The sequence below is a fragment of the Pleurodeles waltl genome, chromosome 3_1 (genome assembly GCF_031143425.1).
Source record: "Pleurodeles waltl isolate 20211129_DDA chromosome 3_1, aPleWal1.hap1.20221129, whole genome shotgun sequence".
NCBI classification, from domain to species: Eukaryota; Metazoa; Chordata; class Amphibia; order Caudata; family Salamandridae; genus Pleurodeles; species Pleurodeles waltl.
In genome coordinates, this window is record NC_090440.1 from 975,733,440 (window position 1) to 975,756,171 (window position 22,732).

Genomic DNA, 22,732 nt, shown 5'->3' on the forward strand with positions numbered 1-22,732 from the left:
ATTATGACACTGATGCAGAGTGAGTTACTCAAGCTTTCACAATGATAGTGCATCTAATGGTGACTGAATTACTAATGTATTGAGACAAGGAACTGCCGGCAATAATATCCTAAGCATGTATGCTGGTAATTCTTAAAGAGAATCAGGTCATTTACGACCAGGAAAAAGCTACGTACATCTAGCCCTCAGTTACTAAGACTTGAACTGTGGTATTTGCAGAGATAGCAACTGAGTTACTAAGGCAGTCACTGCAAGATGGCGCTCACAGGGAGTAAACATCTTGGTCTTGCCCTGGTGGACTGACACTGATTGCAACTGAGCTACTGAGGCCTATGCTGTGGTACTTAGAAATGATAGATTATTAAGACTCTGGGGCCAGTTGTATGACACAATATTGCAGTTGCAAATGTTGAAAATCACTCTTTGTGACTGCAAAATGGCCTTGCACAAAGTGCCATCCCAAGTTTTTGAGTCGGTATCCAGTTACCGACTAACAAAATAGGGATTACGACTCGCAGTTAGGAAGGGGTGTCCCGAGGGCGTCCCTTCCTAATTGCGACTTGCAGGGGGATGTATGATTGTTTTGTGATCATGAATGCAGTCGCAAAATAATCGCAGTTAACACCACTTTCAAATTGGTGACCCCTTTCCCTTTGTGAATGGTAGCAACAACAAAGATTTCAGAGCAGGCAGTGGTCCCAGGTACCACTGCCTGCTCTGAAAAAATGAAAAGAAAACTTTTCACTTTTTATTTTTGAAATGCATCCGGTTTTCTTTTAAGGAAAAAGGGCTGAATTAAAAAAAAACTGCTTTATTGAAAAAGCAATCACAGACATGGTAGTCTGGTGACCCCAGCAGACCACATCCCCTTGAGCGCGGGCATTCCCAAATGAGTCGCAAATTGCAACCTACCTCATGAATATTAATGAGGCACGTCCCTTGCAACCCATTTCGAATTCACAAACAGTGTGGTTTGCAAATTGCGAGTCGAAAAACAAAAGGTCGTACATCTGGCCCTAATAACTGTGGTACTAGGCCACTGGTGGTGACTGGATTACTAGGGCCTGCCCTTGTAGTACTGACCATGGTTTATACGCCCGGTACCGGCATGTTCGGTGCTCAAGGCCTTCTCTCTTTGTTTCATAACTCATGGAAAATCCACTCGGAGGCTGAAAGCAGTGCCCAGCCTCACCACCCACCACGGCTAGCATAAATCTGGCTCCCCCAAAACCTTAATCTTTCTCCCAAGTAGGAAGTATGGGGGAGAAAACCAACATGTGTCTTGGTATATGTGTGGTTTAAATGAATTATTGAGCAAGGCCTGGCTGGCTGCAATGAAAACACATCTACAACTGAAATGTTTGTGGTGCCACCGGTGCTTACCCTGAAACCAAGTAAAATATCCACGAACATCGTATAAACATATATTATTGATTAATTAATGTCTACAGGCCACGCTAAAGGTCCTGTCTGTTCAACCTGCATAACTGCATTGGCCATGGGGCTGGCCGGTCCCACAAATGATTCTAACGTGTCTGGTTGTATGTATAGCCTCTCTTATGGGGCTCATAAGGAGTGTCTGAGAGTGGGGGAGGAGGCAGACAGGATCCTGACCCCTTTGGTTACCCCAGACAGGAACCTGGAATTTCGTGCCCACAGCTGCGTGACTGGCATATGATATTGGTGACCCAGTTTTAATTTCGGTGTTTAGAGCCAATGTGAACTAAGAACGGCATTCCCCGGGGAGAAGCCGGCTGTTTGCTCACGGTGTGAGGTCTTTGGGTAATACGGGGCCAGGCTGTAAAACAGGCATAAAAGTGCCCGTTAGGGGATCAGGTAACTCTCTCCTCCATATGTATGGCTGGTGCATGCTGGGAGTCCACATTTCAAACTGGTGGACTATTCCTTGACACACTATCAAAATATCGAGTTTTTAATATCAACCTATACTTACATCTACACCACAATACCGACTCCCAGCATTTTATCTAATCCAGCTAAGCAGATATGGAGCTAAGAACAGTAAATAAATAGCTCTCTATGTATACTTACCTTGATGATACGTTGCTTGTCACAGTAACGTAGCACGGATACCGTGGACCCTGGTGCAAGCTGGGAAAGTGTCCCCTTTCACTGCTGTTGGGTTCCTAAACTCCAGCTATTATCAGGGTTCCTTGGACTCCTCTGGGCCCCAGTGGCACTGCACCTGCTGCACCAATGGTAGCTACGTCCCACGATTGTCAATACTGAGGAGTTGATTCATGTGTAGGTCGATATTGTTGACCTCCACATTGTGACATACAAAACATTCCCCACCAAGGTTCCCTCCCGTTGTCATTTGTTGACCCTGGCTACCATTTTAGGGTCTGTGGGCCACCTCTTCTTGAGAGGGCAAAAGGGTGGCCAGGACAGATTCACTTTATTAACTTAGTCTTGACAAGGACAATGCTTAGAGCACATGTATGTGGTTCAACAAGTACAACGGGCTACAAATGAGAGGTAGCCCACCAAACCCACCCGGCCATGCCCCTTGAGACACTGAAAGATATGCCCCAGCATCTGCGGTAAGGAAACCCTCCTTGGTAGCGGGGTCCAGGTGACAGCCTAGGAGTCTCTCCGGAGATGTGATTGTCATGGGAATGAAGTATTCTGACTATTGCTATGGAACTGAAAGGTGGCAGGGGATTCCTGAGGCCCACCTGGATGGGGGAGCTGCCTGTCTGCTACACACTAAGCCTTGGGGTGTACCGCTTTTGTGAAGCTGGGAAGGGATCTGTTTGCATTGTATTCTTCCATTGTGCTTCTGACCCGATGGTCTACGTATATGAGCTAATTTAGATGCCATTTTCAAAGTGATTTCTTATGTGCCTGCAATTATTGATAAATTCAGAAAGGAATGTCGTAGAATGCTGATTTGTTTAATATAGTAATGCCTTGTTACAAATGAAATCCTCTGTTCTATTTGGCTTCAGATCTTTAACCGGAGAAGTAAAAGAGTAAAGGGCCTGTTGGTATTGGATCTCTGTGTTTCAGGCATGGGGTTGCCCCCCAAATCTGGCCTTGTTTAGAAGCTGACATAATACGTCACTGACAGTGCCCCAGCCCAAACTGAAAGGTCTTTCAGAAGCTCACCTGGCTCATGGCTAATTATGCCCAAGCATCAGCCACGCTGGCCGCTCTGAGGTGCACACTTCCATATCCACGCATCTGGTGCGAGGATGCGCAGAGCCCCATTAAAAATGATGCTTTACTGGCTGGGTGCTCTCCACCTCAAGCAGTAAGACATTTTTAAGGGCTTCATTTTAATATAAGGACCTCAGCTCGTCATTAGTGATGACGGTGCAGGTGAGTTGCCTCCGATAGCATAAGTGTCATCGGCCCTGCCTTCTACAGCCAGGGAGCCCCAGGCCTTGCACACTTACAGAAACAGACATGGTGAAGACTCTCCTGATTAACACATCCCCAGCCAGCAGCCAATCCAGGGTCCATGCTAATCAGCCCTAGCCTTGCACTCGCCACACATTCTAGTCCGGGCCTGGGAGATGCTGCTGTCTGAGGAAGGAGAAGGTCCTTGTGGTGACAAAACACGTGGTGTTGCTAGGATTTCCTAATTTCTGTGTGGATTCTTCCTGCCTTGTTCAAGGTTATTTTCAGCTTCCAAAATGAGTGAGAATGGCCAGTGTGGTATGGACATATTTATTCATAGGAAATTGCATTATTTAGCCTCTAGTAGCACTAGCAAGACGCAAACTTAGATCATATAACCTCTGAAGCAAATGTGGCCTCTGATGTCACATGAAATTACACTAAATGACTTATGATTTTTTCGCGCTATAGAAATATCACATACATACACATACTCACACAAAAATATGCCCACTTGTAATATTGTCCCCGAAGGCAATGCACATAAGACCATTGCGTCCACCAGAATGTCCAGATAGAATATTGTGCCATAAGGGAATTCCCCATAAAATAGTCAAAATTATTTTATTTCTATTGTTCATTTTGCTACCTACATCATTAGTGAGCATTTCGACAGCAAATACTACACATAGGTTCCAAAAACTCTACCAAAGGTGGTCAGAAGAAGCACTAGGGTGAGAATATGTGTTAGTGAGGGGCACCAGGACCAAAGCCACGTTTCCGTAACTCGACACCCAACAAACATAGGCTGGGGATAGTTGTTTTTTTCTTTTGGTTCTGCCTTCCTGTCTTTTCCAGGTGGGTGTCTTGTAGTACTGTTACTCATCAGGACAATAGGACATGTACTAATAAGATGTGAGATAGCAACAACACACTGTGCATCTCACGTCGGTGGTGCATGTGCAAGGATTATGAATATTCTTCTCTTAATTTCAGCCTACTTTTGCCAATTTCTCACTCCCCGTGTGCCCCCTTGAATATTGAAGATAGAATACCGTGGTATAGAAATATTGAGAACAAAATGTAATAATCAAAATATAGAAAGGTAAGTGTAGGTTATCTATACCTCACTCCAAGTAATATATACCTTGACAATGTATCCATCTTTAAGGTAAGCAGATGTGGAGTTAGGAATAATAAGTCTATACGTCCTCCAGTGATGTGCACGTACCTTACGGTATTTTGGTCTTCGATAGTTTGTCCAGGGTATTCCTATCCAGGATATTCAGTGCTGCAATTATCACTCTTCCCACACTCTCCCAAGTACAGGCACCTGAAAAGGAGACAGCGCAGAGCAAGGCTAGCTCCTGTCGAGTAGATGGATATGGTAAGGCGCCAGAAGGAAAACGGATGTGAATCATGAGGTCCCAATCAAGAAGGTTCTTGGGATGAAGGGAGTGGGACTCAGTGGTGTCAGAAAGCCACACGAGGGCTCATTCTGAAAAGCTGTTTTTTGGGGAGGTAGTACTGCTCCAGGTATATAGTAAAAAACGTCACCAGTTTTTACATTTTTTGTGTGGCAAAACCGAAGTGCGCTGTAATTTCCATATTCCTAGGACGCCGGATTTAGTCGTAAATTGCTGTTTGACAACTTGCAAAATGGTTGCCTAGGGAAGCGGAGAGTGATGAAAGTTATACATTTTTAAAGGAATCTAAAATTGATAATGAACAAATTACTCGGTGACAGAGGAGGGAGGTGGTGTTGGTGCACAGAAGGCTCAGAAGGGTGTAAAGCCAAGTGCAGCGTGGAGGATGTAGGAAGGGGGCTATTGCAATATTCCAGAATGTTGACGAATACTGCATTTACAAGGGTTTTGGCAGAGTGGAAGTGCAATTTGAGGGGATACTGGTCAGCAAGTGGTTGTGAGTAGAGCGGGTTATTGAGATGATGATGGGGGAAAGTTTTATATCGGGTTCAAAGTGGACCCTCAGATCTAAGTGCAGGTAGAAGGGGAAATTGATTGTAAGGGCAAAAAGTTATGTTTTCTAGAGCACTAATGCTGCTTTGCGCAGGCATTAAAAGTGGCGAAAGAAATGAAGCAAGGAAATTCTTGTGCCATTTTTTTTGCGCAACCCCCCCCCCCCCCCCCCCACGGGGGAACGGCCCCTTTGCATACATTATGCCTGGCGCAGGCATAACGCAGTGCATAGGTTTACAAAGTGGCGCAATTCAAGCATTGCACCACTTTGCAAATATGGCACGGGGATTTTGGCAAAGTTGGGCCACATTAGCATTTTTAAAAATGACGCTAATGTGGCTCAAGGAGGAGCTAGGGGCTCTTAAATATACCCCAAAATGTTTCTTGCTCAAGAGGATGAAAAGTTACCTAGTAAAGCATTGCATCTGTTGCGGGTCTGTGACAGGCCCCTTGCCAATGTTAACTGGTAACCTTTTAGTTGGTGATTGCTTTAAGTGTTAAACTGGCCATAATGAGATACAGCGTTTGTTCAGACTATTGATGTGTGTTAAAATGATAAAACATGAATAATGAAACAACACTGCCACCTAATGTGCAATTTCTAGCTGGATGATTTTGTGAATACTGCTGCATAATTTGGTCTTCCAGAGCTGCATCATTCCAGTGACTGTGGCATAAAACAGAGGATATCATCCAGTAACAGATGGGGAGTATGCAATTCATAATTTACGTTTTGAGAATAACTTTGAAGGAGAATAAGGGTATTATTATATCCATTAAGATTGCCTAAAGGGTGGTAAGCGAGGCCGAAGGAAATATGTACATCAGCTCTGACTAACTTATTTGTAAAGTATGCGTAACCTGTGGCAAGAGGAAAGCTTCAAAGAAGGCATGGATGGCATTGTTGACATTCTTGGGGTGGGAGAATATCCTTTTGAAATTTAACAGGGCTGTTCAAGTTTCCCAAGGGAAACGGGCAAATCATCCTTGGGAATGTTAACAGAAATAGATGAAACAGGGTGAATACGTCAAGTTCTCAGGTTCTCATAAAAGGCCCCAAAACATTTTAAAATGTAATATTTTTATTATATAAAAATAACTTAAGACACCTATTAACGCAAACATGAACTTCTTCCAAACAAACACATTTCACAGAAAAAGTTTGTACAGGATAAAAAATGACACATACAAACATACACAAATGGGCGAAAGGCTTCAGTCTGACATAGGACTTTCAGAAGCACTGGCATGGAGGGAAATAGGCCTTCAGGCCAGTCCATCTGAGGGCATAGTCAATTTAACATTCCCTTAGAAATGTGAGCGCTCAACTCAACGCTTATCTTGCATGGTCGCTATGTTTACAAGAACTGCACGCAAATTACGCATCATACTAATTCTTCAAGTCACTTCTACTCCAATTCTGAGCAAAGTCCTCATGAACAAGTGCTTGATCAATGGTACTAGCCCTTTGCAGCTTCAGTTCCACAAATAAAACTTTACACCCTCCTTTGTCCACTACCCCAATATATCCCAACCATCCACTCCTTTTTCTAGCTGGATTGTTTTTTTAGGGCTCTTACCCGCTGTTTGTAGGGGTTTGGGCCTCATCTCTGAAAGTCTGGAAACCTTTCATTCTTATCAACATAAGTAAGCATTGGTACTGGCAAAATGAAGGGATTGTGACTCAATCCTAGTTCATATGCATTAGTACTAATCTTTGGAAAAAGTATGCTGCTATCTAATCACATCAGTGGGAAATGGGAAAACTGCACGACAGTCATGTCTATGTTGCCAGAGTTAGGCTTTTGTTCATTTGGTGCAAGCAACATGTGCTCTGGTAGCTTGAGGTGCTCGCAGCAGCACACTGGAGCCCAGTCTGAAGCAAGAAGTGCTTGGAGTGGAATCTTGAAGTTCAGGTACAGTAAGAGTTGGCAGTGCAGCCTTGGTCCCCTGTCTTATGTGGGGTTCCAAGCTTGAAGGAACATTGAGCATGGTTAAGTGCTTCCAGTGGCTCAGGCTCCACCTGGACAAACTGCTGCATTGAAGCCCTGCTGCTCAGTTTATGGCAGGGTGAAGTGCTTGCTGTAGAACGTCGGAGGCTAGCTTTGAGCAGGGGGAATGCTGGCAGTTCAGCTTTGGGAATCAGTCTTAGGTGGGGCGAGTGCTTGAAGCGGAGGTCTTGTAGCTCAGTTTAAGCAGTGAAGCACCGAAGACATGTCTCAGCTTGCAGTGTTGGCTCAGGTGCGCCTGTATATAGTTACCCCCGCAGATCACTGCATGTACAACATTTCCATCACAAGTTCCACAATGTCAGCATCACCGATGATGGGTCTGAAAAACAGGTCTGAGATGAGGGCAGGTGGAATGGCGCGCAGGGTGGAGGCTGACAGCAAGATACGAGCAAAGCGGCTCTGGTCACTGGGATGCTGGGGCAGCAGAACCTCCTGGAGGGCTCTATGGGCTTCCAGCTGCAGGCTCTCGATATAGACGGATGTTTGGAGGCAGGGGACATCTGCAACACACAACAAGACAAAGAATGATGAGCCTGTGAGCCACCACAACTTCACATACATATTCACGGTTTGTTGTACACAGCACCAAAACGTGATAAGAGCACAACTATGGTTCTCACACATGATCAACAAATACTCACATGGGCCACATGGCAAACATACACTATCTCACACAAGTACTCCCAAGAAGGAGATGCTACCCATCTTTTAATGCACCTCGGGCCTAGTCACAGGTAAGAAGCTCTATTTAAATGCAACTATAGTACAACATAATATACTTACACAATGGAAAAACAATGGTGCTATTCAGTACATAAAGGGCAACAAATAACAGTGCTATAAAACATGATTCTAGATACATACTCTGCTTATAGAAAACATACAGTAACTACAGAAAAAAAGAGAATAGGAAAACCTAAAACCGAAGCATAGGATGGATACTGAGTGTCAGACTCATGGTGTGCTCAAGTACAGCTTCAAATAACATAGAATTGCAAAATGAGCTGAGTCGGAGAAATGCACTCATGCTCATGTAGTCAGAGAGAGGCACCCATCAAAGAAAGGCACCCATATTCAAGTAGTAACCCGAACTTGTAAAGTCAGTGAAAGGCTCCCATGCTCATACAGTCAGAGACAGGCACCCATGCTCATCCAGTCAGAGACAGGCACCCATACAACTGTAGTCAGAGACAGGCACCCATGCAACTGTAGTCAGAGACAGGGACTCATGCTACTGTACTCAGAGACAAGCACCCATGTTATGTAGTCAGAGACAGGCATCATGCTCATCCAGTCAGAGGCAGGCAGCCATGCTACTGTAGTCAGAGACAGCCACCAATGCTACTCTAGTCAGAGACAGGCACCCATGCAACTGTAGTCAGAGACAGGCACTCATGCTACTGTACTCAGAGACAAGCACCCATCTTATGTAGTCATAGACAGGCACCCATGCTACTTTACTCAGACAGGCATCATGCTCATCCAGTCAGAGGCAGGCACCCATGCTACTGTAGTCAGAGACAGCCACCAATGCTACTCTAGTCAGAGACAGGCACCCATGCAACTGTACTCAGAGACAGACACCCATGCTCATCCAGTCAGAGACAGGCACCCGTGCTACTGTACTCGTAGACAGGCACCCATGCAAATGTAGTCAGAGACAGGCACCCTTGCAACTGTACTCAGAGACAGGCACTCATGCTACTGTACTCAAAAACAGGCACACATGCTCATCCAGTCAGAGACAGGTACACGTGCTACTGTACTCGGAGACAGGCACCCATGAAACTGTGCTCAGAGACAGGCACCCAAGCTACTGCACTCAGAGACAGGCACCCATGCAACTGTAGTCAGAGAAAGGTGTCCATACAACTATAATCAGAGATAGGCACCCATGCAACTGTAGTCAGAGACAGGCGCCCATGCAACTGTAGTCAGAGAAAGGCACCCATGCTCCTGTATTCAGAGAAAAGCACCCATGCAACTGTAGTCAGAGACAGGCACCCATGCTCATGCAGTGAGAGACAAGCATCCAAGCTCCTGTAGTCAGAGAGGCACCGATGCTCATACAGGGAGAGACAGGCATCTAAGCTCATGTGGTCAGAGACAGGCACCCGTGATCATGCAGTGAGAGGCAGGCATCCAGCTCCTGCAGTCAGAGAAGCACCCATGCTCAGGAAGTGAGAGACAGGCACCTATGTTCTTGTAGTCAGAGACAGGCACCCATGCTCATGCAATCGGGGAGAGGCACCCATGCTACTGTACTCAGAGAGAGGCACCCATGCTCTTGTAGTCAGAGAAAGGCACTCATGGTACTCTAGACAGAGACAGGCATCCATGCTACCGTAGTCAGAGAAAGGCACTCATGCAACTGTAGTCAGAGACAGGCACCCATGCTACTGTACTCAGAGACAGGCGCCCATGCTCATCCAGTCAGAGACAGGCACCCATACAACTGTAGTCAGAGACACGCACCCATGCAACTGTAGTCAGAGACAGGGACTCATGCTACTGTACTCAGAGACAGGCACTCATGCTACTGTACTGAGAGACAGGCACCCTTGCTACTGTAGTCAGAGACAGGCACCCATGCAAACTGTAGTCAGAGACAGGCACCCATGCAGCTGTAGTCAGAGACAGGCACTCATACTACTGTACTCAGAGACAGGCACCCATGCAAACTTTAGTCAGAGACAGGCACTCATGCTACTGTACTCAGAGACAGGTGCCCATGCTCATCCAGTCAGAGACAGGCACCCATACAACTGTAGTCAGAGACAGGCACCCATGCAACTGTACTCAGAGACAGGCACTCATGCTACTGTACTGAGAGACAGCCACCAATGCTACCGTAGTCAGAGAAAGGCACTCATGCAACTGTAGTCTGAGACAGGCACCCATGCAAACTGTAGTCAGAGACAGGCACTCATGCTACTGTACTCAGAGACAGGTGCCCATGCTCATCCAGTCAGAGACAGGCACCCATGCAACTGTAGTCAGAAACAGGCACCCATGCAACTGTACTCAGAGACAGGCACTCATGCTACTGTACTGTGAGACAGGCACCCATGCTACTGTAGTCAGAGACAGGCACCCATGCAAACTGTAGTCAGAGACAGGCACCCATGCAGCTGTAGTCAGAGACAGCCACTCATGCTACTGTTCTCAGAGACAGCCACCTATGCTCATCCAGTCAGAGACAGGCACCCATGCTGCTATAGTCAGAGAAAGGCACCCATGCAAATGTAGTCAGAGACAGGCACCCATGCTCATACAATCAGAGACAGGCACCTATGCTACTGTAGTCAGAGACAGGCACCCATGCTACTGTATTCAGAGAGAGGCACCCATGCTCTTATAGTCAGAGAAAGGCACCCATGCTCATGCAGTCAGAGAAAGGCACCCATGCTCATGCAGTCAGAGACAGGCACCTATGCTCCTGTAGTCAGAGAGAGGCATCCATGCAACTGAAGTCAGAGACGGGCACCCATGCTACTGTAGTCAGAGAAAGGCACACATGCTACTGTAATCAGAAAAAGGCACTCATGCAGCTGTAGTCAGAGACAGGCACCCATGCTACTGTAGTCAGAGAGAGGTGTCATGCTACTCTAGTCAGAGACAAGCACCCATGCTACTCTAGTCAGAGACAAGCACCCATGTTACTGTAGTCAGAGACAGGCACCCATGCTCTTGTAGTCAGAAAGAGGCACTCATGCAACTGTAGTCAGAGACAGGCACCCATGCTACTGTAGCCAGAGAGAGGCATCATGCTACTGTAGTCAGAGACAAGCACCCATGCTACTGTAGTCAGAGACAGGCACTCATGCAGCTGTAGTCAGAGAGAGGCACTCATGAAATTGTAGTCAGAGACACGCACCCATGCTACTGTAGTCAGAGAGAGGCGTCATGCTACTGTAGTCAGAGACAGGCACCCATGCTACTGTAGTCAGAGACAGGCACCCATGCTCTTGTAGTCAGAGAGAGGCACTCATGCAACTGTAGTCAGAGACAGGCACCCATGCTACCATAGTCAGAGAGAGGCGTCATGCGACTGTAGTCAGAAACAAGCACCAATGCTACTGTAGTCAGAGACAGGCACCCATGCTCTTGTAGTCAGAGAGAGGCACTCATGCAACTGTAGTCAGAGACAGGCACCCATGCTACCATAGTCAGAGAGAGGCGTCATGCTACTGTAGTCAGAGAGAGGCGTCATGCTACTGTAGTCAGAGACAGGCACCCATGCTACCATAGTCAGAGAGAGGCGTCATGCTACTGTAGTCAGAGACAAGCACCCATGCTACTGTAGTCAGAGACAGGCACCCATGCTACTGTACTCAGACAGAGGCACTCATGCAACTGAAGTCAGAGACAGCTACAAATGCCACTGTAGTCAGAGAAAGGCACCCATGCGGCTGTAGTCAGAGACAGGCACCCATGCACATCCAGTCAGAGACAGGCACCCATACTACTGTAGTCAGAGACATGCACCCATGCTACTGTAGTCAGAGACAGGCACCCATGCAAATGAAGTCAGAGACAAGCACCCATGCTGCTGTAGTCAGAGAAAGGTGTCATGCTACTGTAGTCAGAGACAAGCACCCATGCAACTGTAGTCAGAGACAAGCACCCATGCTGCTGTAGTCAGAGAAAGGCGTCATGCTACTGTAGTCAGAGACAGGCACCCGTGCTACTGTAGTCAGAGACAGGCACCCATGCTCTTGTAGTCAGAGAGAGGCACTCATGCATCTGTAGTCAGAGACAGGCACCCATGCTACCATAGTCAGAGAGAGGAGTCATGCGACTGTAGTCAGAGACAAGCACCCATGCTACTGTAGTCAGAGACAGGCACCCATGCTCTTGTAGTCAGAGAGAGGCACTCATGCAACTGTAGTCAGAGACAGGCACCCATGCTACCATAGTCAGAGAGAGGCGTCATGCTACTGTAGTCAGAGACAAGCACCCATGCTACTGTAGTCAGAGACATGCACCCGTGCTCTTGTAGTCAGAGAGAGGCACTCATGCAATTGAAATCAGAGACAGCTACAAATGCCACTGTAGTCAGAGAAAGGCACCCATGCTGCTGTAGTCAGAGACATGCACCCATGCTACTGTAGTCAGAGACATGCACCCATGCTACTGTAGTCAGAGACAAGCACCCATGCTACTTTAGTCAGAGACAAGCACCCATGCTACTGTAGTCAGAGACAGGCACCCATACTACTGTAGTCAGAGACAGGCACCCATGCTACTGTAGTCAGAGATAGGCACCCATGCTCCTCCAGTCAGAGACAGGCACCCGTGCTCATCCAGTCAGAGACAGGCACCCATGCAACTGTAGTCAGAGACAAGCACCCATGCTGCTGTAGTCAGAGAGAGGCGTCATGCTACTGTAGTCAGAGACAGGCACCCATGCTACTGTAGTCAGAGACAGGCACCCATGCTCTTGTAGTCAGAGAGAGGCGTCATGCTACTGTAGTCAGACACAAGCACCCATGCTACTGTAGTCAGAGACAGGCACCCATGCTACTGTACTCAGACAGAGGCACTCATGCAACTGAAGTCAGAGACAGCTACAAATGCCATTGTAGTCAGAGAAAGGCACCCATGCTGCTGTAGTCAGAGACAGGCACCCATGCACATCCAGTCAGAGACAGGCACCCATACTACTGTAGTCAGAGACATGCACCCATACTACTGTAGTCAGAGACAGGCACCCATGCAAATGAAGTCAGAGACAAGCACCCATGCTGCTGTAGTCAGAGAAAGGCGTCCTGCTACTGTAGTCAGAGACAAGCACCCATGCAACTGTAGTCAGAGACAAGCACCCATGCTGCTGTAGTCAGAGAGAGGCGTCATGCTACTGTAGTCAGAGACAGGCACCCATGCTACTGTAGTCAGAGACAGGCACCCATGCTACCATAGTCAGAGAGAGGAGTCATGCTACTGTAGTCAGAGACAGGCACCCATGCTCTTGTAGTCAGAGAGAGGCACTCATGCAACAGTAGTCAGAGACAGGCACCCATGCTACCATAGTCAGAGAGAGGCGTCATGCTACTGTAGTCAGAGACAAGCACCCTCTCTTACCTACAGGTGACATGAAGGGGAGGGGCTCTGTGTCTCTCTTACCTACAGGTGACATGAAGTGGAGGAACCCTGCGTCTCTCTTACCTACAGGTGACATGAAGTGGAGGGGCTCTGCGTCTCTCTTACAGGTGACATGAAGTGGAGGAGCTCTGTGTCTCTCTTACCTACAGGTGACATGAAGTGGAGGAACCCTGCGTCTCTCTTACCTACAGGTGACATGAAGTGGAGGGGCTCTGTGTCTCTCTTACCTACAGGTGACATGAAGTGAGGGGGCTCTGCGTCTCTCTTACCTACAGGTGACAAGAAGTGGAGGAACCCTGCGTCTCTCTTACCTACAGGTGACATGAAGTGGAGGGGCTCTGTGTCTCTCTTACCTACAGGTGACATGAAGTGGAGGAACCCTGCGTCTCTCTTACCTACAGGTGACATGAAATGGAGGGGCTCTGCGTCTCTCTTACAGGTGACATGAAGTGGAGGGGCTCTGTGTCTCTCTTACCTACAGGTGACATGAAGTGGAGGAACCCTGCTTCTCTCTTACCTACAGGTGACATGAAGTGGAGGGGCTCTGCGTCTCTCTTACAGGTGACATGAAGTGGAGGGGCTCTGTGTCTCTCTTACCTACAGGTGACATGAAGTGGAGGAGCTCTGTGTCTCTCTTACCTACAGGTGACATGAAGTGGAGGAACCCTGCGTCTCTCTTACCTACAGGTGACATGAAGTGGAGGGGCTCTGCGTCTCTCTTACAGGTGACATGAAGTGGAGGGGCTCTGTGTCTCTCTTACCTACAGGTGACATGAAGTGGAGGAGCTCTGCGTCTCTCTTACAGGTGACATGAAGTGGAGGGGCTCTGTGTCTCTCTTACCTACAGGTGACATGAAGTGGAGGAACCCTGCGTCTCTCTTACCTACAGGTGACATGAAGTGGAGGGGCTCTGCGTCTCTCTTACAGGTGACATGAAGTGGAGGGGCTCTGTGTCTCTCTTACCTACAGGTGACATGAAGTGGAGGAGCTCTGTGTCTCTCTTACCTACAGGTGACATGAAGTGGAGGAACCCTGCGTCTCTCTTACCTACAGGTGACATGAAGTGGAGGGGCTCTGCGTCTCTCTTACAGGTGACATGAAGTGGAGGGGCTCTGTGTCTCTCTTACCTACAGGTGACATGAAGTGGGAGGACTGAAGGCACTTTTATCTATAGTAGACATAAAGTGGGGGGGATTAGCGGTGCCCTTATCCTACAGGAGACATGAAGTTGAAGAACTCAGAGGCGCCCTTACGTAGAAGAGACATGAACTGGAACGACACAGGTGCCCTTACCTATAGAAGCCTTGAAGTGGAAGGACTGAAGGCTCTTTTAGCTATAGGAAACATGAGGTGTAGGGATTCAAGGGGTGCTCTTACCTATAGGAGACAAGAAGTGGAGGGATTCAATGGGTGCTGTTAGCGACAGGAGACGAGAAGTGAAAGGACTCTAAAGCCCGTATCCTGTAAGAGACATCAAGTGCAATGACTCTGAAGCCCTTATCCTACAGGTGTCATGAACTGGAAGACTCAGGAGTCAACAAGAGGAAGGATTTAGAAGCCCTTGTCCTACAGGTGGCATGAAGTGGAAGGACTTGAGCATCCTTACCCTCAGAAGACATGAAGTGGAAGGATGCAGGGTCCTTCTTAGCTATAGAAGGCTTTAAGTAGAAAGACTGAAGACAATTTTACCTCTGTAGAGGGATTCTGGGCAGCTCTTTTCCTACAGGAACCGTGAAGTGGCAGATTTCTGGGTGCTCTTACCTGGGTTGAATAGCACTGCTCCCTTGAGGTAAGCGTACTCCTTTGGGCTGAGGTCCAGACTCCAGATCTTGCTGAGGCAACTCTGCAGCCGCTGCACCCCGGCCATTGTAGGTTGTGACCTCTCTGGCTCAGGGCTCGGACCCCGTCCGTCCAGCAGGATCCTCTTCAGCATACTGGGGGCCCGTGTCTCGATCACCTCAAAGCCCACCTTCTCCTGAGCCAGACCCAAGAGGAACAGGGGTGCCCAGCAGACCTCCAGAAGCATCAGCTGGTCTTCGCGGGGCAGCAGGCCAAATGAGGGTAAGTTGCGCACAAAGCTGACTGTCTTAACTAGTACACCAGAGGCCGCCTGGCACGTGCGCATGGGATCACGAAGCCGCACCGTTTTGCGACCTTCGCATTGGCAAACATGCTGTGCCTGTGGTTGATAGCTGCTGCTGGTGTGACCCTTCTGGCTCAGGATGGCATACAGGATGACATTGGGCTTCTCAGCGCCTGCAGGGCCACAGTGGCAGGTCCTGCACTCCACTTCCATAGTGTCTTTCCCTCAGGGAGGAACCTCAGGAAAGTGTACTTTCGAAAGCTTCCTTGATTGCAATCAGGAATGTTCAGAACCAAGCAGAGGTCAGTGTTATTGTGGTCTTGGTAGAAGAGTATTGGTTTGTTTGTGATAGCAGGGGTTTGGTGGAAGGGTGCTGGGGAGCCTCTGATATTAGGGGTATTTGTGTACAGCTGTTTTTGAAAATATATTGGGCTCTTGGAAGAAGGTTGGTGATGAGACTAAAATGTCTAGGCTCTTGGTGGATGGGGTCGGTTTACCCGTGATCTTGGGGCCTTGGCTGGGTTTCTGGAGAAGCAGCTATCTCAGTGGTCCTGGCAGCCTTGTGTTGTTTCGCCAGTGACATCCGGGATCTTGGAAGCCTTGGCAGACTGATGTTGCTTTCCCAGCCGCCGGAGAAGCGCTGAAATGACGCTCTGGGTAGAGATTGCGCGCTCTCTGTGCGGTGCCCGTCCTTGTGATGTGCTCTCGGTGTGCTGGCGGATGCTCTGTGCTCTATTTATAAGGGCTGGCCATGGAGGGGGAGTCCTTGACCCAGTCACACGCCCGGCTCTTCATTGAAAAACAGGGCAGCCCGGGAACAGCGCCAGGGGAGGCTGGCGCACCGTTGCGTGGCACAGCCTGCTTTTTGTCAATGGGAGTGCGGGCGTAGCTGGGAGGGCCTTGTGGCGGAAGGAGGGTGCCAGAGCTTATCAGACTCATTATCCAAACGTTATCAGCAAAGCCATTAACACCGGCGGTGCCTGGGTACCAAGGCCTAGTGAGTGAGCAAGGCGGGAGGAGGGGAGCCACGGGGCTTGAACACAAGGTGGGGGGTGCGGCACGAAGTAAGCATAGACACAGGTGCTTGGACACCAAGGCCGAGGTACGGGGGAGGAGGATGGGGGGCGGTCGTATACGACCAAAGCAGGGACACGGGGGCGTATGCGACCAAAGCATAGACACAGGTACTTGGATACCAAGGCTGAGGAATTGAGGGGGAGGGGGTCGTTGGACGTCGTATGCGACGAAAGCAGAGACACGGACGCTTGGACATCAAGGCCTACTAACCCAGCAGAGGGCGGGGGTGAATGGAGGATCACAGGTGCTTGGATACCAAGGCCTAGTAACTGAGAAGAGGGATGGGGGCCCGTAAATGTATGTGTATCTAGGCCTAGTAACCGAGATAAGGGATGGGGGCGAGGGGGGCAGAGGTGCTTGGTACTAAGGCCTAGTAACAGAGGTGGGGGTGCAGGTGCCTGTCTCCCAAGGCCTAGTAACTGAGCTATGGGGTAAGGTTCGGAGCAGAGGCGCAGGTGCTGGCACACTGAGATCGAATACCAGCGGTGGTGGGCGGGACGCGGGTGCCTGGGTACCATGGTCCTGTGACAGAAGCAATGAGAGCAATGGCGTGTGGCACAGATGCACGGGTGATATGATCTAGAGAGTGAGCAGGGAGAGGAGGAGACCACGGCATGCCCCTTGGTACCATGCTCTAGTGAGTACGGAAAGAACGCAGTGTAGGGGGCAAGAAAGGGTCAAGGACGAATGTTCCTGGGCATCAAGGTCTAGTCCCCATGCAAGGAGGGCTATGCATGGGGGAACAGGTGCCTGGATGCCCCGCACCAACCTGTGATCAATGGTGGCAGTGGAGGGTGCACGGGAGGCTGGGTGCTTCTGGTCATCAGTTTAGGGGACACGTGGGCCAGAGTACCTCGCCCAGTGAGTGATCAATGCAGACAGGTAAGGGGAGCACGTCCCTGAGCACCACGGCCTCCTTTCTAGATACACTCGTGTTTTTTCATATGTGACCACACTAGAAAGTTGAGACAGCACATGGCACGCTGACCACGTGCAAACGCTCGTAGCTACTATTGGTGCAGCAGGTGCAGTGGCACCATGGCTTGGAGCACTGAGGGGGTCATTGAACCCTGATAATTGCTGTATATTAGTAGGCCTTCGCTGAATGTCCCGCCCCCTTAAGGGGTGGGGATCGCCTGCACCTCACAGGCTGCGGGGCCCTCCGCTCCCACCCTTTAACACGCATTGACCAGGAAAGACACAGAGCGCAGGCGCACACAGCGCAGCATTGCCTCGCCACCAGTTGCCCAGGGACAGAAACAGAGCTGTGTATGAGGCTGACCTTGGGAGCGAAGCTGGAAGTCTCTTATCTGCTCGTGTTAGTTTAACCTTGTTGACAGCAGGCTGCCGTTTCAGATAAGAAGCATTCACTGTGGTGAGATCACCATGGGAAGGGTGAGGCAGTGTACCCGACAATCCCGATCCCTAAGGGGTGAGGTACGAGCAGGCTACCCCAGTGTACCGGGGGCAAATGAGGACCCCCCTGGGGTCGGCAAAGCATACGACGCCCCATACGCAGGCGGAATCACCCGGACGAGGGGGTCCACCACACCTGGTTGGGGGGGGGGAGGGGGCATTAGGCTGCGGACAGGCTGAGATCCCTCGGGGTTGCGACACGACCAGGTCGCCCCATCGGGGCCCACGGGACAGAGGTGATAGATAGGGCGGGGGAGTCGCAGCAAGCTTCCATGTCCGCAAACAGGTGACATTATTTGGTGAGGAGGAAGCGCAGCCCGCCTCCCCGCCAGTGCGATAAGTGAGAACACCTGGGCAGGGGAAAGCAAAAAGTGGCGAGAATGGGAACCAGTGATCCGTTTGAGATGCCTTGGTGTGAATTAGGTCGCAGAAAGCCTGTGTCCTCGAGCCTGCGAAAACACCTGGGACGGAGGAACCCCAACGAGCCCAGGTGTCTATGAGGAAATCAAAATGTGCCCTAATACCTACTGGACAGATTCAGATACCCCGAGATGGGCCAAGCCCGCCAGCTTCCCTAGTGCTCATGGCCTCGTTCTGGGGTTAGGAAGCCTTCAAGCCCAACACTGTCCATGTGACCCCAGGGTCTGAAGATGTGCTGGGTACTCCAAGAGTTCAGATCATAGGGGGGCGGGTGGGGGCATCTCGGTTTGCAATGAATAGCTACAATCGTCGAGCATGGTGGGGTAGCCAAATGTACCTCAGACCATGTGGGACAGGTAAGATTGTAATTGTATTTATATAACGCTTACTACCCCTGATGAGGCGTTGAAGCACTTTTCAGCGAGTCGCACTATACCCTGGAACCCAAAATGGATTAGTTGTGGATTAGTATCACCCTAAGTGGACAGCTTTGGGCACCCCAGTTCCCACTTGGGAGGAATTGATGCTCACCAATTCCCAAAGGGAACCAACAGTTAAAAAAAGGGTTGGACATCGCTAGGTTGGGATGAAACCCATGGAACTTAAATTCCTAAAAGGTAGGTAAAATCAGCCAAATAGCAAGGGAAGCAAGGCAAACTCTAAGTTCCTATGATAGCCAAGTTCACCTTCTGTGAGAACACAGTGCAGGCATGATCATCATGGCTGGATATAAGGTGTGCACTGCTCAATTCCTGTGTGGCAGTTACAATCACCCTGACTGTGCTTCGACCCCATCCATGGGATACGAACTGGGGAGACCAGAGACACCCACCCTCACAATATGGGGAGGGCTGGGCCAATGGAAGGTGAGCTACTGGGCTGTATCCCGTCTCCTGCACTTTCAATTTGCCTTTGCTCTCACTCACACTCTTCTGCAGTCTTTTTGCTGCTACCAGGACTCACAAATGCATTAAAACAATTGCTGGGAGGCTTTAAGAGCCATTTACAGCCTCAACATTAACCCATCTGATCCCCTGAAACCCAAGTACTGTCATCACCCCACAGTTTCATTTCCACCTGCATAGTCCCATCATCAGTTCTATAGTCCTCCCAACACTCATGAAATTGCATCTTCACCATAAGAGGTTCACCAACATTCAAAAATTGAACCATCACTGCTACTGTCCGAGAGCTGCAGTTACAGCCCCACTGTCACTGCTTCAGTTCTGTGGTCACCACTAAAGTCCAGTTGTCACCATTACAATTCCACTGTTTCCCCTAGAGTCCCACAACTACTGCCACAATCCTGCTTTTACTATTAATGGTTTACCATCACCAGTACAGGTTCACCACAACAGTCCCACCACCACATAAACAGTTCTACTGTGACCAGAGTTCCATAAACACCCTGAAAGCTGACATATTTCTACTCTCATGCAACAGTCCCACCGTCTCAGCTCACATTTATACCCATACTACTGTGAAGGGCCAGCTTTAGCACTAATGGCGCCCAGTGCGATAATCATTTTTGCCCCGCCCACCTCCTTCCCAGACCTCCTCCTCTGATTCCCTCACTACCACCGGGTAAAAGTGCCCCTCATCTCTTCATAGAACCTCTCTCACATATATTTCATTTGTTTTAAATCACTGGTAAAGGCTGGCTTTACTAATAAGAATGTATATCTACCAAAACAAACCTTTTTTTAGCAACATTAGGAACAGATACTGAAAAACTGGGGAAAAAAACATAACGTCCTAACCTATTTAATGCTGGTTCGATGCATCTCTTTGATGACAGTATGTAACAGTCACTGCTATACATTAGGGTTGTATCTTATGAACTGCAGTAACAAAAGGATCTCTGTGACAAAAGCAGCAATCCGCTCAGCTATCCATAGATAATACAGATCTGTGACCTGCGGCTTTGCAGCAGGCAAATTAACCCTCTGCACTACTATATGGCGAATCAAAACTGCCACTAGACAAAACTCTGATCTCTCTCTCTAGAAGGAACATTAATCGCAAGAGTTATCTTGACATTTTTATTGCTGTCTGAAAGCTGGACAGGAGGCACTCTGCAGCAGGTGTTTTTAAATGGTAAATTATTGCTAAACACAGCGCCCTCCTGAGGTCAGTACCCCCTCCCTAGGTCAGTGCCCAGTGTGACCGCACCAGTCGCACCGCCCTAAAGCCGGCCCTGCTACTGTAACCTCCGCCTCACTGCTACAAGTTCGCCGACACACCTATAAACTTCTCATTACCCTTTAACATAGCTTGCTGCAGAGTGAGCTTTCCTCACATAGAGTTCAAGTACGGCGTAGGTTGTTAGAAGTCGTACTCACTTCATTCCATGTTTTATAGCACTGCTTTATTTTTTAATAGTTTGAATAAGCTAATACATGAATGTGCCTTGACGTGATCTTACAAAGAGAACAGGTACAGCTTGGGTAGTAGCACTGCACACATCACTTATGCAGAGAAAAGGTACAACATGTGTAGCAGTAACATACCCATCACTTCCAAAAGACTGCGGGCATAGCATGGGCAGCAGCAGTAGGAATGCAGGCTTCTCTCACTCACAAAGCTGGTGTAACTGACAGAAGGGGTGGAAGGCTCCACTCAGTGAATTGCTACAAGTCTGGGTAAGATGGTGAATTTGGACTTACGTTACCACATCATTCCATTGTGTTGATTATGATGCAAACCGCTGAAGGGCCATGTGTCACCCGAGGGGTGAGAGATCGGACACACATCGAGCTTTGAGCCATGAGGTATGAAAGGAGGTCCTTTATTGGGTGAAGGTGGCGTGAATCTCATTTAGAGCAGAACAAGGGAAATTATAATTACCATTATCCAATGTAGCAGTACTCAGTTTAATTATGTTAGACAGATGACCAGCCAAATTGGCGCTGCATGGGAATCAGACTCATGAGTGGAAGTTCGTTGCAAGTGCTTAATTTAGTGAAAGCTGACAAGCAGAAAATGCATAGATTGAGAACTTTCTGGGAAGAACTAGTAGACATGCTGCGTTTGTGGAAAGTACTGAAAAAAAGAGGGGGGAGTATCCTATAACCCTTACCTGCTTAGGATACCAACTTAACAATACTCACACAAAATTAGCAGGAAAGGGACAAATTCAATAATTATTGCACCGAACCAATAGTAACTCTTGGTTCAGAAGGGTAAAGCTATTTCCCTTATTTATTTCATTTAATAATACGCAACAGCATCAGAGTCAAAGGAAAAATGCTTATCTATACACTAAGGTGACCCTATATACACATATATATACACATTTACATCAATACCAGGCTTATGAAACAGACAATACATACAATGTCTAAAACCATGTGCCCTACTCCAACATATTATAGGATAGTCACAAAAAAACAGTAAACGTAGTGATCAACAATCACATGGTGGCCAAGGGTCTTGCACCCAGCTGTATGCTACCTAAAATTTTTTTTTAGAAAGGTAGTAAGTAGTGCTATACAAATTTTTGGGAATCAATTAATTTTTTGCCCAGACTCCTTGGACCCATTAGAAATATGTCGACGCGTTTCGGCCTAACAACTCAAGGCCTCATCAGGACTGTCGGAGAACGCTGGCACCACTCTTTCCATCTGTGAAGCAAATATCCAAACTAGGTTACTCAGTTCCCGAGTGTTCCTGTATTATGCCGGTCAGCACAAGTGAGCGATCTCTATGTCATCGGACGATGCTGTAACACTGCTCAAACTCTATCGTGAGTCGCGGAAAGGTTACTACCTTTCTAAAAAAAAAATTTAGGTAGCATACAGCTGGGTGCAAGACCCTTGGCCACCATGTGATTGTTGATCACTACGTTTACTGTTTTTTTGTGACTATCCTATAATATGTTGGAATAGGGCACATGGTTTTAGACATTGTATGTATTGTCTGTTTCATAAGCCTGGTATTCATGTAAATGTGTATATATAAGTGTATATAGGTTCACCTTAGTGTATAGATAAGCATTTTTCCTTTGACTCTGATGCTGTTGCGTATTATTAAATGAAATAAATAAGGGAAATAGCTTTACCCTTCTGAACCAAGAGTTACTATTGGTTCGCTGCAATAATTATTGAATTTGTCCCTTTCCTGCTAATTTTGTGTGAGTGGTGTTTGTGGAAAGTATCACAGCACAGCTGTGTAACTCATTTAAGAATAGAGACAATAGGGAATATTAGCAGTAGAAGTTAGAAGAAATGTACTTTCCTATTAATCAGTTTGCTACATAATTCACAATTATGGGT

At 48.2% G+C, this 22,732-nt stretch overlaps 1 protein-coding gene across 1 annotated transcript; it reads right to left on the reverse strand.

Moving 5' to 3' along the window:
- Positions 1–6,433: 6,433 nt before the first annotated feature.
- On the reverse strand, positions 6,434–16,253 carry NR0B2 (nuclear receptor subfamily 0 group B member 2). The gene is made up of 2 exons (XM_069224067.1): positions 15,224–16,253; positions 6,434–7,857 (listed from the first exon to the last, which is right to left on the reverse strand). Exons 1-2 carry the CDS (start codon positions 15,756–15,758, stop codon positions 7,616–7,618), a joined length of 777 nt encoding a protein of 258 aa, XP_069080168.1. The 5' UTR covers positions 15,759–16,253; the 3' UTR covers positions 6,434–7,615.
- Between the last annotated feature and the right edge of the window lie 6,479 nt (positions 16,254–22,732).

Coding starts and splice junctions, on each gene's coding strand:
- NR0B2 (XM_069224067.1), bottom strand. CDS start 15,758: ATGGAAGTGGAGTGCAGGACCTGCCACTGTGGCCCTGCAGGCGCTGAG. Junction 7,858..15,223: donor AGCAGTGCTATTCAACCCAG/GTAAGAGCACCC, acceptor TGTGTGTTGCAG/ATGTCCCCTGCCTCCAAACA.